Source organism: Miniopterus schreibersii (assembly GCF_964146895.1).
Source record: "Miniopterus schreibersii genome assembly, chromosome: 12".
Taxonomy (NCBI): domain Eukaryota; kingdom Metazoa; phylum Chordata; class Mammalia; order Chiroptera; family Miniopteridae; genus Miniopterus; species Miniopterus schreibersii.
In genome coordinates, this window is record NC_138112.1 from 34,664,078 (window position 1) to 34,681,183 (window position 17,106).

Here is a 17,106-nt window from a genome sequence, read left to right on the forward strand (position 1 = left end):
ACAACTTGGCAGTGGCTCAGAATGTAGAATTTGCATTACTTTCCCCCCTACCCCCTGCCTCTATGTTTTCATGTCCCCAGCTGAGGTCTCGTTACTCACTGGGGACCCTCACTGACCTCGTCTCTGTCTGCCCTTCCTGGCAGAGGTTCACAATGTAAAGCAGACCCATGCCCTGTGGGCCTGACAGAGTCCAGTCTGGGCCTTGTATCCCCAGCACCATGCACTGTGCCTGGAGCAGGGTTGGAGGAGCAGTCAGGGCAGCAGAGAGTGGCGTGATGGAGCAGTGAGGACGGACAAGGTGTTGGGGGAGCACTTCCCAGAGACATAGAGCTGACCCAGGGTTTTGAAAGGTGGGTAAGAGTTGGACAGATAGGCAGGTTGAGAAGGGCATTTCAGGCAGAAGGAATAGCCGGTACAAACTCCGTAACAGAGGTGTGTGATCTGGGGTTTAGGGTATGTTGGGGAAGTGGCTAGAGGGGAGGCTGGAAACAGGGGCCTGGCTGTGGAAGGAGCCTCTGATCAGGGGTTGGGCACTCTGGCCTGCTGGAATGATGCCTCAGCTGGGCCCCAGGTCTTTGTGCTGCAGGCCTGCCTGGGCTTAGAGGGTAGGCAAGCAGTGGAGGGGTGGCCCCTGGGGGCTCACCAGAGCTTGGGATGGTGTGAAGCCATCCCAAGGTTACTGGGTCTGCGCCCCTGGGCTGAGCAGGCTGTGGGATTAGAAGCTGCCAGGGCCAGCTGCTTAAAGCAGCTTTATGACAACATGTAAAATAGAACCAGGTTCAACTGTGGTCTCCATAATTTCCTGGCTGTGACCCTGAGCAAATTATTGACTTCTTTATACTGCGGTTTCCTCTACAATAAAGATAATAGAAGATACCTCCAGAGATTGTTACAGGAATTAAACAAGGTAACTTGTGCAAAGTTTTCCTTCTCCTTTCCTCCTCTCCCTCCCTCACACTCCTCTCCTTAGCAGGCTGGCCCTTTAGATGGAGGCCTGAGTGTAATTTAAGGACTCTGGGCGTGCTAAGCCCTGATAGCTTACCCCTAAAGCTCTCCTCCTAGAAGACCCTGGGTTGGGAATTCCCCTGTTCGGTATGCTTTCCCAGGGCAGTAGGTCTCAGTGTCTCAGGGCCCCAGCCTCAGCAGCACCTTTAGAAAATGCAAGTTCCCAGGCCTACCTCATATCTGCCATATGGGAACTTTGGGGGTGAGTCCTGGAAGGCTGGGCTTTAATAAGCCTCCTAGGTAATTCTGACCCAGGCTCAAGTGTGAGAACTTGACATGGACAGGTGCCCAAGGGCACCTCAGTGCGAGGAGCCTGGCTTTGGACCTGGAGTCAGAAGACATGGATGCCCAGGGGGCCAGCTTCATGGGCCTGGGACCTGAGGGGCCTCACCAATGGTCTAATGCTCCTCTGTTTCCATCTGGAAATCTGAACAAGGGCCCTACATTTTCATTTTGCACTGGGCCCACAAATTATGTAACCAGTCCTGGGTGCAAGTCAGCTGGGCATCCTCGGGGAAGTCACTTTCTGAGTCTCACTGCCCTCATCTGTATGGGGGGGGGGGGCGGCGATTGTCCCCATGTTCTAGAGTAATTGTGAGGATTAAACCTGATGCCTATGTTCAGCAACTGGCATGGTGCCTGGCCCAGGCAAGTGGAGAGTGGCTTCCTGAGGCTGTGTGCCAGGCCTGGGCACACCTCTGGGGAAACCATGGCTTAATGGGGCTTATAACCTGGAGCAGGGAGACAGTTGGCCAGAGATGCACACTGAGAGGTGCTCTCAGAGTGCCTAATGGGGGACCTGACCTAGTTGGGGCCACTGAAGGCTCTCTGAGGAAGTGCCTAGTGAGTAAAAATCTGTGATGAAGTGAGACGAAGTGGATGTGAACTTAGTGTCAGGGGGGACAGCATTGTCGGATGGCAGCAACAGCATTCTGATGTGCTAATCCTAGTCATTAATAACAGATCTTTGGGGCCGGCTAAGGTGAGATGAGAAGTCCTAGAGGGAGGAGAAGGGCCGCAGGGAAGGGTGAGGAGGCGGCCTCAGCCTCAGGGCCCCGTGGCCTGGTCCAGTGCCTTCCCTTCAGAAAGGCCCTAGACCACAGCGCTTTGGAATAGGAACAGGCCCTTGCCCAGAGGCCTCCTGCAGCTGGGTAGGAATGTGGCTTTGCCAGCTGGTGCCGCAGGCAGGCAAGTTATTAATTCTCCAGAAACCTCGGCTTCCTCTTTAGCAAAATGGGCCTCATAACCCCTCTCGGTGAGCTGCAGTGAGGTTGAAGTGAGGTGATTGCATGGCATCCCCGCACAGCGCCACCCGCAGGAAGCGCTCAGTCTGTAGTCAGTTTCTCTTACCCTCCATCAATGTGGAAAGATGTGGAAGTGGGGAGCTCAGGTTAGGATCAAGGGCCTCTAGCTCAGGCTTGCTCCCTTGGTGGTGGCGGCAGTGGTGGCGGGTGTCCTTTCTTTAACTGTAAGGAAAAGTAGTCTGATAATCCCTTTCCTAGAGATGATCAGACACGATTAAGGGCTAACCAGCTTTGGGGTCCCAAAAGCAGTGGCTTTGGAGATAGCTAAGTGCCCATTTTTCCCTTGAGGGTCCAGCCTGGGGTTAAATGAAACCCACCAGCTATAGAAGAGAGAGGGGTGAGCTCCCCCATCTGGAGTCCTCAGTCCGGGCTCGGCTCTCTCAATGGTGACAGCAGCTTTAATTTTTCACAGGCTCCACTGCACCAGGTACTTCCCATGCACTTGCCAGTCACATAGGCTGGAGCATGTCTCATCTTAGAGGTGAATCAGAATGATTCACTCTTTGCCCAGGGTCACCCAGCTAGTGAGTGGCAGACCCCAAAGCCTTAACCACTACCCCAAACTGACTCCCATAGTGACACACTGTGGAGTGGGGGCAAGTCCTGCATTACTCTGGGCCTTAAAGTAGCCATGTGTGTCCTGCGGGGTGGGACCTGATGTTCTCTAAAGCCCCCTCAGCTTCAGTGTTCTGGGGCCTGTGTTTCTAGGAGGGCCTGTCTCCTGAGTTGTGACATCACACACGCTGTCCTGCATCCAGGCTGCTGTTGCCTTTACTGTGTAGAAAATGACCAGCTTAGTTGGGCCCTTTCAGCTCTAGTCTCTCATGCCTCCTGCCACCTGGGGTGACACTGGTCCCTGCTCCCTCTTCCTTACCCACAAGGAGCAAGCGTGGCCAGAAACCATGGTTTCTCCACCACAAGGACATGTGGCCCAGGGCTGGTGGGGCTGGAACCCTGTGAGAGATTCCAAAGTTAGAAAGAGTTTGGTGGCCCTGGGGAACTGACCAAGGTCAGTGTGGCTGGAGGGTGTGGGGGGAGGGGCAGGGGGAAATGAGGGAGGAGTTTGAGAGGGAGGGCAGGGCCCAACTGCAAAGGGTTTGTGGGGAACAGTTAAAGGCTTCTAGGCAGAGGAAGGACTTGATCAGGTTTGCATCTAGAATGACTGACAATGCCAGCGTGAGTTCAGTGTCAGGCACGTAGCTTTAATAGCCATTAGTCATGGTTGTGATGCTTTTCATTAAGCCAGTGATGTATGAATACCCAGATTCCTCTTTCTAGCTGCGAGACCTTGGGCTAGTCACTAATCCCGAAACCTTATTTTCCTCAACAGTCATGTGGGAAGGAGGTTAAGGAGCCTGCCTTCTGGGGATTGTATCAGGATCAAAGAGAGATCATGAGGGGATTTCATTTAATCTCCCTTAATTCAGCAAACACTGACCCACCCAGCCCAGCTATGTAGCCAGGGCCCTTCCCGAAATTCTCCCTGCTTCACTGTTTGGGGCAGAGCAGGACTCGATCAGTAGTTCCAGAAAGGCCCAGCCATACTATAATCCCTTGCAGGTAGAGCTTTACTTTCCCCAGATCCCTTCCTGTCCTCAGCTTCAGCCCTGCATTGGCTGACCCCTGCTTCGTCCTCAGACTCTCCTCAGCCCTGAAGCCCTGGCTGAGGAGCCCACAGAGATTCCTAGTTAGCAAGCCAGTGTGACGTGGAGTGGAGGGTGCAGGACCTGAGGAAGTCACATGCCTTCCCTGAGTCTCAGTTTCCTCATCTGCAAAATGAGAATGGGACTACCTAGACCATATTTAGTCTCCTACAGTCCTACAAATGACCACCAACTAAGTGGCCTAAAACAACACAAATTTATTCCTTTACAGTTCGAGAGATCAGAAGTCCTAAAGTGGGTCAGCAGGGCTGTGTTCCCTGCAGAGGGTCAAGAGGAGACTCATTCCTTTGCCTTTTGTAGAGTCTAGAAGCTGCCTCCATTCCTTGGCTCCTGGCTCCATCTTCCATCTTAAAGCAGCAGTGTAGCCCCTTCCAGTCTCTCAGTGCTTCTGTCAGCACATTGCCTTTTTTCTCTCTGACCCTCCTGCCTCCCTCTTCTAAGGACCCTTGTGATCAGACTGGGCCCAGTCTGACCAGATAATGCAGAGTAATCTCGCCATTGCCAGATCCTCAACTAACTCACATCTGCGAAGTCCCTTTTACTGTGTAAGGCAGCACTCACAACTCCAGGGATTAGGACACAGGCATCTTGGGGGCTATTTTCAGCCTTGCAGGGTAATCGTGAGGATTAAATGAGACAAGAAATGCAAAAGGCTCAAACAGTACCTGGGACATGGCACTCAGTCCCTCAATACCCTTTCTTTCCCTCCTTTCTCTGGCATGTCTCCCCATCCATAAAATGAGGCCCCGTCCATCTCCAGCAGTGGGATCTCACCTTATTCAGAGCGGGCAGGACACACAGGCTGACTGTGCCTTTGGCCCAGCTCGGGATTCCCAGGAAGCATCAGAACTGAGCCTCTAGGATGCCCCCAGCAGCCCTCAAAAAGCAGCCCCTCTGATTGAGCAAAAGAGAAAAAAAAGAGAGAGAGAGAGCTCATGGCCATGGACAACAGTGTGGTGATGGCGGTGGGGGTGGGAGGAGGTAGAAGAGAGCATAGAGGGGATTAAAGGAGATGGAAAAAAGTAAATTAAATAAAAATTTAAAAAGCGCCCCCTCTCCTCCTCTCGCTGGAGTAGGCCTCCTCTCGGTTCCTGGCCTGCCGAGCATTTCCCATCATTCCCAGGGATGGCTGATGGGAAAGGCTGAGCTCACCGATCCCTGGGGAGGGCAAGGGGTGGAGGGAGGAGCGGGAGAGGCTGGCAGCAGCCTCTCTGAGAGAAGGGAAGAGGAGAGGCCAGGAGAAGAGATTTACAGGGGGAGAGGTCTAGGTTATCAGTGCTCAGGATGAGTGGGAGAGGGTGGGGCAGGGCCTCTGAGCCAAGCCTTAAAGAAAGGTCAGCTCCTTCTCCACCTCCTGGGCCTGGCTGTGGCCATGCTGCTCTGTCCCTCTCCCAGCCACCCCCTCTGAAGAGGCCCTGGGACCCACAGGAGTGTGTATGTATGTTGGGGATAAGAGGAGGGTGTCATAGATTGCAGGGGCTGGAAGTGAGGGATTGCTGCCCGGCAGAAATACCCACGGCCCTTTGCGAGGAGAGGGCCACCTCAGCCAGCGTCTATCCCCACCCCTCTCTCTGCTCAGATTTGTCCTTGGGCTCATCACCTGCCTTTACTGCACCTCACTTTTTTATTTATATGTGTGTATGAAGGGGGCAGAGTCGGTAATAACGCCATTATGGGATTTGAGAGAATCAAATGAGACAGTGATTTTGAAACATACCCTCTGCTATATGAGGAAGTGTAATTCCATGTATATGCATGTCACTTTAATGTTCTCTCTTCTGCACCCTGACAACCTGGTCAATTCTTCACTGTCCTTCAAGTCCCAGCTCAGATCCCCCCTGCTCTCTGTAACTTCCTCAGCAGCCAGCCCCTGTTCATCTGGAAAGAACTGAGCCTCTCCCCCGGAGTTATTGTCACCCTCTTTGTAACTACCTCTTGCAGTGCCTTGTGCAGGATAGTTGGTGTGTGCATCTGTCATACCCATCATATGTGGGCAGTGCATTCACCAGAGAGCCCTCTGCTTCTCAAGGTCACTGTAGTTGTGGCAGGACAGAGGCAAGATGTTGAAGGCATTGGGGAAGCTGTCCTCCTAGGGTCTGATCTGGGCAAGGTCCCCACATAGCAATTTGACCTTTAGAATTGAGCAGGCCCCCTTGACTGACTCAGTCAAACTCACAAGAGACCCAGTTCAAAGCTGATGGCCAAGTCATCCAGGTACAAGGGCCCTTTGTTTTCTATGACGTGAACACTCATGACTGTGTCTGGGACCTGGGACATCTTGCTGATAATGAAGACATCAAGGGGGGCATGTTGGTCATGAGGTTTCCTGGTGAGGGTGAATCCTGAGCCAAGTGTTGAGGGAGGGGCTGTCCAGGCCTTAAGGAGCCTATTTCATAATCTCATCCATCACACTCTAAGCACTCCCAGGAGGCCTGTGTCCCAGTGCCTATGGCCCACTAAATACATAGAGAGTGCCAAATAAATGTTGGGAGATAGAGCATGGTGGTCAAAGGCTCCTCTGCCCCCTGGCTATGTGTTCTTGCATGTGATTACTTAAATCTTTTCCTCCACTAGACCTTAAGCCACATGAAGGCGGGGCCCTGAATAGCCTTGGGCACCCTTTCACTTTTGGTGCCTCTCAGTGCACTATTCCCACCATATTCAAACTTGGACTAGGAGATAGTGATTTTGAAACATATGTCTGCCAGGCATAGGCAGACATCAACTTGTTCATTACCCTCAACACCATGGAGGTAGGCTATGTTACCCCATTATCCAGGTGAGGACAGGTGAGGTGAAGAACCATTAAGTGTCAGGATAGAGATCCAGACCCTGTTCCCAATTGCTCTTCCTGTATTCATCACCATTTGTGTGGCCTCCGTGGGGCGCAGGGAAAAATGAGCATCTAAGTTGGGGCAGGTGGAGTTGGTTCTGAAGTTATCACTCCAGACAGGTTGGTGGGCAAAGAAGAGGCTGGCGCTACTTCCCCTGGCAGGGTTTTTTGCAACCTCCCAGGAAAAACAAAGGGGACCAGTGTGAGGGGCAGGTGAAGGGCTTGGTGTGGGTATGGGGGTGTTTATTACTAAGTCCCAGGTGTGGCCTGGAGAGAGGTTCAGAGGTGCCCCAGGATGCTCCTCCTGCTAGCTGCCTCACGTTCAGCTGCTCTTGGCTGACTTCACTGTGACCACCTCATCTACAGGCCTGTGTGTTCTTGGAAGTAATGGAAATGCATTTCTTAAAAATGCTCGATAATTCAGCCCTGTCCTAATAACAGAGCTTTGTCTCTGCCCAGCACTCTGGCCTCCCAGGAACTCCTCATACCCATTATCTCCTTTCAGCTGCCCAGGCCCCTGGGAGGTAACATGACCCCCACTGAGAGCCCGTGAGCCAGCAAAGGCCAAGCTGGACAGGGACCTGCCCAAGGCCACTCAGCCAGTCTGCTTACTGTGGTGGTGGTAGTGGTGGTGGTGGTGGTTAGTATTTTCACCACTTACAAAGCTCTAACTAAGTGCCAGTACCTCATTTAGCACCCCAGATAGCCTAAATGCAAGCTGATGAAGCGACAGGCCTGCCCAACCCCCAGCCCTTAACTCCTTTATCATGTACCTTCTCTGTGCCAAGCACAGTCCCTGCCCTGGAGCAGCTCCCATCCTGGGGGTGGAAACACCAAGGAAGAGTCCAAGATTGGCAATGTTAGCCTAGAGGCACAGTAATGCCTCCCTTGAGGGAATGAGGCCTTTTTCCGTGTGTTGTTCCTCCGTATTAAACATGACATAAAGTACCTAGCCTATGACAAATAAATGATACATCTTAAAATAATTGATTTTTGTTTTATAATTTTAATAAAACTACTCAGTTAAGTTTCAGAAGAAGAATAACTATGATTTTGAGATGACTGATGAACACGTTTTACATTGTAATGCTACCCTTTTAGGGAAACTTTTACATCTTAAACTGTACCACAGCATGTCCTATAATGAATGTATTTAGTTTGAAACACACTTAGGATGCATTGCATCTTTTAAAAGTATCTAATTCTTTTAAAATTCAGAAGCATTATTGTATTTTTACTTCTTAATTTATCAAGCAGATGGTAGATTTCTTATTTTCTGTTCTGTGACTTTGGGCAAGTTACTTAACCTATCCGTGTCTAAGGTTTCCTCATATGTAAAGTAAGGATAATAAGAGTATCTACCTTATAGTGTTCTTGCAAGGATTAAATGAATTAATATAATGTTTAAGATAGTATCCTGCTTGTATTAAACACTTCATAAACATCAGTTATAATAATAAGAATTATTATTATTTCCTAATCAGAAAATATACCCAGACTAAGTTACCAAATCCAGTCAGGGTGCTTTTCAACAAACTTGAATTCAGCTAATATTTACTGAGTGCTGGCCCTGGGCCTCAGTCTTGGGGCTCAGCTGCTCTATTGCTCTGCCCAGTGACTTGGGTTTGCTCATTTCCACCTCTTGCTCCCAGCCCCCCGAGGCTGCGCTCATGAAATGTGTAGGCAAAGCACTTTGTGGATCGATGCTAACTAATAGCAGCTCCCTGGAGCTAGCACACGAGTAGGGAAGACGATTATGGAGACAACTTAGACTAGGCTCAGGGACCGCCCCCCCTGGGGAAGGCCAGTGATGTCCTCAAGGTGGGACCTGGGTAGGGCCTTGCTTTTCCTGCCCCTGACTTCTCCTGCCACTTCAGTCTGGAGTGGGTGTTGACAGAGATAGGAGATTGGGGAGTGGGGGATTAGTGGCCACAGGGGAAGAGTTTTGCCCAATTAGTGGCAGAACCAGGAGCAGAGATCCGTACAGTCCCCATATTTGGACACATCCAGGCTAGAACTAGGTGCACAGCCTTTCCTGGGCATCCTCTGGTCAGGGATCTCCTGGTGGCCACCTTACTCTCTCTCAAGAAGTTGATGGCCCTGGCCAGCCACTGGCCTCTGCTCAGATGCATGACTGTCTTAAGGATGTCAAGGAAGCTTCAGTTTAATTGAGGGTGTGGCTGGGAAGTTGGCATGGGACCTTGTGCAAGGGATGATGCAGGCAAGTCTTCCCCGGTTCTGCCCCAGGGGGAAGTCCTTCTCTGTGCCTTAGACTGAGCAGCAGTCTGTTCTGAGAACTGTTGTGGGGGATTGTCCCTCTGGGAGTCCCTAGTCTGATGGAGGAGGCATGGCCTTGTTTTCCAGGAGAGAGAATCCTGTCTGGTGGAGGCAATGTGGCTCCTGTTCCCTGGGACTTCCTATGTAATGGAAGGGACGTAGTCCTCTTGTCCTCTAGCAGCTCCTTGTCTGAGGAAGGAGGTATGACCTTTATCCTCAGAAGCCTCCTATCTGATGGAGGAGTCATGGCCACCTCCCCCCCCCGGGAAATCCTTATCTGATAGGGGAGATCTGATCTCTTTCCTCAGGAAGGCCCCCTCTGATGGGGGACACTCATCTTGTCAACTTTCACTCAGAAGCCTCGTTTGATGGCTTCTGCTTTCGCCTTCTTCCTGCCTCCCTCCCTCCTCCCCCTGGTTCTTGGGGAGCCCAGGCCTATAGGTATAGCCACAGAAAGCTGGGCAGAGTAGTGTGCTTGCCTGCTGGGGGACAGGGAGGAAGAGAAGGAGAGGGGTTGCAGAGGAGCCCTGATAGCACGTAAGGGTGACATGGGAGATTCTCAGTGGAGGTACCTTTATAGGACAGCCTGATGGACAGGAGTTACCTAGCTCTGCTGCGTGTCCACTGGGGCTAAAGGGTGGAAGCTCTGCCAGGCTGGGAAGGGAGACTCACACACTCACCCCAGGGAGCCCGTCTCCGAGCCGGCCAGGCTGCTGGGGAGGGAAGGGCCCCGGAGACCCTCACCCTCGGCGGGTCCAGGCGCAGGCTGAGTGCTGCCAGCCCAAAGGCATCCGCCCTCCGAGAAGCCCAGAGGAGGAGAGGAAACAGGACGCGTATCAGAAACGCCTTTTCCTTTTCTTTGTAACTAACCTCCTCACTTGGGGCTGGGGAGAGCCTCCTGCAGGGCCTGCCCTGGCCTGGCTGCTGCTGCTGCAGCTCCTGCTCTGGCTCTTCCAGGGCCTCCCTCCATCCCACACAGCCGCCTGCCTGGGCTGCTGCTGCTGGGCCCGTCCCTTAACTTCGCAAAGACGCAGGGCTGTCATCTGTAAAATGGGGTAAGACTTCCTATCTGCCTCATAAGGAAGCTTGTTTATCTCCTCCCTTTATAAGATTTACATAATTGAGATGTGCATCGAGCGCTTCCTGTGTTGACTGCTAGGATGTGCAGGGGCAGAGAGTGTAGGGTAGGAACAGGTGTGGGCACACAGGAAGTCTGTTCCGGGGACTTGCCTGAGAAGTCAGGGGACATCTGAGTAGAGATGTCCCAAGGCTGGTGGGCATGGGGTCAGAGAGGGTCTGGCTGGAAATGGAGATGTGGACTTACGAGCATCTGGTGTCAGCTGAAGTGGCCGGGTGAGTGGAGTCACTCAGGGAGCTGCTTGTCCTGGGCTCTGCAAAGGGGCAGAGGCCAGGCCCTCGAGGCCACAGTCGGTGGGCTCAGCTCCAGAACCTCTGGAGAACTGGGCACAGAGCAGGATGGGGGACCCCTCAGCTAGGGCTCCAGGGGCCAAGAGAACTGGGCACTGAGATGGGCCACTGGATGGTGCTCCTGGGGGGATGCTGAGACCTTCACCTCAGCAGGCTGGGTGTGGGGGTGTATGGGGAAGGGTGGGCCACAGAGGAGGAGGTAGAACAGGTAAAGTTGCTCAGACATCCAAGAATGCGGTCAGGCAGACTGGCATTCTTTTATTTTCTCTTTATTTGAGTTAGCTCTGCTGGCTAGAGGGCTGCTGTGGGAGTGCATGTGGGCTTGTGTGTTTCTGTGGTTGTGCATCGTGTAGGTGTGTGGGGTTGTACGTGAGGTGTATCTGGGGTGTGCTTAGTATCTGTGTGTGTGGTGTCTGTGTGTGGTATGTATTTGTATGTCTAAGTGCCTGTGTATGGTGCACATGTAGTGTGAGGTGTGAAGTGTATATGCCATGTGTGTGGTGTAGGTGTGTGTGGCAAGTGTATACGGTGTGTTTGTGGTGTCGTGTGTGTGATATGCGGTGTGTTGTGTATATGTGTGACGGGTGTGTGTCTGTGGGCATGTGAGGGGTGCCTGTGCCTGTGGCTGTAGGTGTGGGGTGGGCATGGTGTGTGGATGAGATGCATCTGTACATGTGGCCATGCTCAGATCCTTGTTCCACACAGCATGTGGCAGGCGGGTGCTGAGCTGTCTGCCTGGGCTGGACCTTAGAAGCATCCCCCAGGCTTGTGAATTTCTCTTCTCTACTTATTACATCCGATGGTGTACTGGTAACAATTGGCCTTTCAGAAAAAAAGGGACTGGGGGTTGTGGTATTTGCCAATTTCTGTGGTGTACATCCTCACTCTAGAGATTTCATAGTACTAACATGAGGTCATTAAACATGGAGTTGGGAAGAGGTACATGTTAGGACACCATCATATAGCATTCCCACCATATAGATTAGTAGACAGAAATAGATCATCATATCAGATCAAGATCATCATAATAAAATTTAGTAAAATAATTAGTAATAAATTTTGAGTATGTATTCCCTTTGTTTTTAATATAATTTATGTAATTACAAGTTTAGATCAGGATTTCTCACCATCAGCACTATTAATATTTGAACTGGACATCCTTTGTTGGGGGCGGGAAGGGAGCTAACCTGTGCATTGTGCAGGCAGTGTCCCTGGTCTCTACAAGATGCCAGTGGCCCTTTCGAATCCCACCCCCAAATTCTGACAACCCAGAATGTCTCCATGGTTGCCAAATGTCCCCGGGGGCCAAATTCACCCCCAGTATAGAGCCACTGGCAAGGGCTGTGTATAACAACTAGCTCGCCAAATTCCTAGGAATGTGACAGTTGGCTCTTATGAGCCAGCTCCAGCACATCAAAGACAAATTATCTGGTTAAATGTAAGGCATAGCTTTCCCCCAAAAATTCATTCTTAGGAAAGAGCTGCCACCTTAGGTCATAACTGCCAGCCCTTACAGAGCCCCTGACTGCAGAGGCCTCTCAGCCTCCAATAGACCCCAGAGTGGTTGATGAGTTGGAGTCAGAAATGCACCACCATACTGATCTGTTCTGATGTTTTATGAAATGGGAAAATGGGAAAAATATCATGCTTCTGAATTAATATCTCATTTTCATATAGTATATACTTCTATATTCCTAAAAGTTTGCATGTTCAAATTGGCAAACAAAACAAATAAAACTTTGAATAAAATCTTCCCTCTGGGGAAATCATGGACAGTGTGTGTCTGGGGCCACCCTGTACCTAACGGGACCCTGCTGAGGCCATACACGTCCACCCGTCCATCTGAGTCTCATCCTGGTGGCGAGGCTGTGCCACATCTGATTCGCCACAGGTCCTGTTTTCCCCAATTTTGGGCTCAGAGTTTGGCCCTTGTTTATTCATGTATTGAAAATATTTATTAAGCACTGACTATGCACCAAGGAAAATGAATGACTGAAGGAAGAGGGTTCCTGCTCTCCAGAGTTTGTCAGGGTTTCAATTCCAGGGCTGCCCACTGAGGAGTGGGTGCTGCGGGGATGCAGGGCAGGAGGGAGGAGAGGGAGGGAGTGGTGCAGGTGTGTCAGTGGCTCTTGTGTGCCTGGAACTGAGCTGGGCACATTATACATCATCTCATTCCGCCCTCCCACTCTGCTTTTGAGGGGAGGAGTTCGTTTATTTGTGGAGCATCTGTCTCTCTGCTTCAGAGTGCAGGGGCCCTGGGGACAGGGCACAGGGCACAGGGGCTGTGCCTCCTGAGGTAAGAACAGAGCCAGGGCCAGAGACTGGAAAAATAAAAGGGAGAAAAGAAAGGAGGGAAGTAGGAAAGATGGATGGAAAGAGGGAAGAAGGGAAGGAGGGAGGAGGAAGGAGCAAGCAAAGCCTCCCCCCCCCTCCCCCCCCCCCGTATGAGAGGAGTCAGGGCAAGGGCGCTTTAAGCTGAAGCAGGCAGGGAAGGCTTCTTGGATGAGGTGACATCGGGAAGGAAGGGTGCAAAGAATTGCAGTAGGGAGAACGTGTGGAAAGGCTGGGACAGAAAGAGAGAATGGCAGGGTTCGTCCCTGTCGGTTTCTGGAATGTGAGGGACTAAACTGGACTTTAGTCCTAAACTGTTGTTTTCATCTGAGAGTGGGAGGGAGAAAGACAACTAAAAAACAAATTTCCCTGTCTCCAGCAGGGGCAACATCACCACCTCCTCCAACCCCAAGGCCTTCATGCTTGAGGGACATTTGGCAAGAGCTCTCCCCTGGGCCCTGGAGGGAGAGCAGAGTGTTGGCCAGGAGAATGAAGATAATAACAGTAATAATGATAGTACCACTGATGTTGGCTTCCCTTTATCAATTCCGTACTAGTTACCAAGTCTTTTTTTATTTTGTACTAAGTCCTTGTAAATACCTCCAGCCTATGGGGTAGACATCACCCCAACTTTCCAGACCAGGGCAAGCATGCCTCAGAGAGGATGCTAAACTCCCCTGAGGTCACACAGGACTCAGGCAGGGTCTGCTTGCTTTAGCGTCCACTCTGTCCCCTCTGCCAGCAGCCTCTCCACCCTGGGGAAGGCTGGAGAGCAGTCAGGCGGGCTCTCTGGGATCCAGCTGCGAGCCCACTTGGTGAAATTTTCATTAGCCTTTGACTTTAAGATCTCCAGTTTCTTGGGTTACCAGAAAAAGGGTTATGGTCCTTTAAGAGTCTCCCCTTTGTCATGGCCACCTGGTGGCTCCCTCCTTCCTTGCTTTGCACCTCCTGAAAATCTCCACAAATATGGATCATGGCCAGAAAAGTGGACCCATGAATGCAGCAGGAGGCTGGAGGAATTGCTGTCTGCCTAAGAGCCAGAGACCTGGAGCTTGACTTGGCCAGACCCCCATCCACCACCCCTCCCCCTCAGACCTGCCAGACACCACCAGGTACCCTTCCAGCCTGCAGAGGCCCAAGGGATTTTGAGCCACGATGGGACAGGAGCACCAGAAGCACCATCTCCTCCTTGTCTGTGGCTCTGAGCACACCAGCGAGTCTCTGAGCCCAAGTTTCCTGGCCCCAGCTCAAGACTCTTTCCTCCCTTGGGTTTTGATCCCTCCACCTGGGAATGAAGCAGGCTGCACTGTGATCGCTCAGACTCCACAAATCTGTGAAATGGGGGTGACATTTCCTGCCTTCCTGCTTCCTTCCCGCTCCTGGGCTGTCCTGAGAAGCAGGTGCACTAATGGTGGGTAAACAGGCAGACAATGTTCTGACACAGGGAGGGCTGTTCAGTTCTGGCAGAGCCGACAAGCCAGTACACAAATAACTCTGCTACCAGGGAGAGTGTGATAAGGGCCCTAGAAGCCTCTTTGCTGCCACAGCCACCTGCTCTCACGCCTTTCTGCTCCCTGATGGCTGTTCCCACACCCGGGAAAGTGGGTCAGAATGTAGGGCGGCTGTACCTGAGAGTGAATGCCCCCTGCCAGCTCCCCACACTACCCAGCTAAGCCATGATGGCTGTCAGAGGCAGTGGTGGGGGAAGTTATGGGGTCTGGAGCATCTGTGTCCAAAATACAGTCCTGGCCAATCATTCATCCTTCCCCCAAATGCTCGTGACTCCTCATTGCCTTCTATATGGTCTAAGATCCTTAGCTTGGCATTCAAGACCCTCGCACCCAGCCCAGGGCTCGCGCACTGAGGTGCTCCAGGACTATCTGGCAGTGACTGGACCCTGCTCCCTGTGCTCCTCTCAGGCACTCAGGACACATTTCAGCCCCATCAGCCTGCCCACTATTCCCCAAGCACCCAGGGGACTCAGTTGCTCTCTTTAGGCCTCTGCCTGCAGTGCTGTCACCTCAGTGCTGAGTGTTTTTCAAGATCTGCCTCTGCTATGCCCTCCTTGAAGCCTTCTTGACTTCCCAGACAGAACCACACAGCCACACCCAAAAGGTAATGCTGGGAGTGGTTAAAAGTGTCATCTCTGGAGCCGGACCGCCTGGGCTCTGATATCTTAGCTCCACCCCTCACTAGCTGTGTGACCTTGGGCAAATTACTTAGATTCTCTTTGCCTTAGTTTCCTCATCTGTGAAATGGGGATGATAGTAGTAACTCCTTATAAGGTTGTTGGAGGAACAAATGAGTTACTGTTTATGACACACTTAGAGCAGGAACTGGCACCTGGTTTCTGTCCTGGGTGCGCTTTCTGATGTTGACTGAAGGCCTGTCGCATTCACTGATGGACAATATACCAGTTTTCTCCAACATGAATTTTCCATTGCTCACAAAGGAATGAATTGTTACCAGTGCTCTCTCAAGTCGCTGGTAGTGAGTCCGCATTCACAGATAGTCTCCCCAGGATGAGTTTTCCGATATTAAGACATGTTTTGTCTAAATGATTTCCCATGGGAAGCCCATTCATGGGGTTGTTCTCCTGATGCTGGCTATATGACTTTGGGTAAGTTATTTAGGATCACCGAGTCTTAGGTTTCTTCTCTGAAAAAGTGGGAATATTTAGGTGGAATAATAACATAACGTGTGAAGTGAGTACCTAGCACAGGGAGAGCCTAATGCGAGGAAGACATGGCTCTCGGTGGGTGTCTCTAACTTGGTCTTTTGTCAGCAGGGGCCATGAATTGTTTATCTTAATGCCCCCAGAGCCTGGCAGTGGTAGGAGCTGTGTGAATGTGAGTAAGTAAACAGTGAGTGGGAGAGCCTGTGCAGACGCCTGTGTTGGGTATATCAGTTATATATATTCCTGCCTCGGCCCGATGGTGGCTGGGACCCTGCCCCTATGAAGCATTTTCTAAGCCCAGTGCCCATTGATCCTGACAGCCAAAGAGAACTATAGGCAGAAGAAGAGATCCCTGGAGTCCACTGACCTAGAGAAAAGGATCATTACCGACTTAATCCATACTCGCTTTTGACTAATTCTCTCTTAGAACATTCCTTCAACAGTGTTCAACTTGTATTTATTTATTGAGTACCTACTATGCCCCAGGCACCACGCTATGCCCCAGGGGTCTAGTGTCAATAACACAAATAAAATCTCTATTCTCATTGAAGTGATATAAGGGAAGCAGAGGGTGAGTAAACAGACCATTACAGAGTATGGGAAATGCTGTGACTGGGGACACACTGGGTGTGGGAGTTGGGGGGCATCTAACCCAGTCTTGGGGGAAATCGGGGAAGGCTTCCTGGAAAAGGAGATAGCTGAGCAGAAGATGCAGCACAGGAATTCTAATAGCTGACACTGCAGGCCTGGAGACCTGAGGGATCTGAGGAAGCACAGAGATGTGGACTCTGGATTGTAAAATTGCAGAACCAGAGATTCTAACTTCAAAGGATTCAGAGTCATTAGGATCCATATTTTTCTACTTTGCTCACAATATTTTTTCCAGACTCTCCTTTCTCCAAGGCTTGAGACATATCTTGTTGAGGAAGCCTTGGCAACTTTATGAAACAATTTGGGCTTATTGTTCAAAATGGACAAATAAGAGGTATAAAGAAGTGGGTGGGTGGAGGGGGCCTCTTCTAACCCTGTTAATATTTAGGCACATGTTCTTTCCTTTTATTCATTTTTTGGGGGGTCATTTTTAGTTTTAGTTTTTAAAATTGATATATAATTTACATGCGGTAATAGCCACAGTTTTACTTTGTTCACAAGGTTGTATCACCATCACCACCACCTAATTTCAGAACATTTAAATCACCCCGAACAGAATCTCCTACCCATTAGTAATCACTTCCCATTTCCCCTCGCACCAGCCCCTGGCAACCACTAATCTACTTTTTGTCTCTCTGTACTTTCCTGTTCTGGACATTTCATATAAATGGAACCAAACAATGTGTGGTCTTTCGTGACTAGCTTCTTTCACTTAATGTTTTCAAGGTTCATCCACGTTGTAGCATGAATCAGTACTTCATTTCTTTTTGCAGCTGAATAATACTCCATTGTATGGATATATCACATTAAAAAATATATTCATCAATTGATTGATATTTTTTTATCTTTTATGGCCATTATGGATAATGCTACTATGAATATTTATGTACATGTTTTTGTGTGAACATCTGTTCTTAATTCTCTTGGGTATATACC

The 17,106-nt window shown here is 50.7% G+C and overlaps 1 protein-coding gene across 5 annotated transcripts in view; it reads left to right on the plus strand.

Moving 5' to 3' along the window:
- The window catches only part of ARRB1 (arrestin beta 1), a 71,330-nt gene that overhangs the window by 24,858 nt on the left and 29,366 nt on the right, over positions 1-17,106 (plus strand). The window contains exon 1 of one of the 5 annotated variants that reach the window (XM_081154280.1): positions 10,099-10,138. The exons of the other annotated variants lie outside the window; for them this stretch is intronic. Within the exon in view, the coding sequence (XP_081010406.1) occupies positions 10,134-10,138 (5 nt within the window). The 5' untranslated portion in view covers positions 10,099-10,133. Of the gene's footprint in view, positions 1-10,098; positions 10,139-17,106 lie in introns of those variants that run through there. 5 annotated transcript variants of the gene reach the window in all.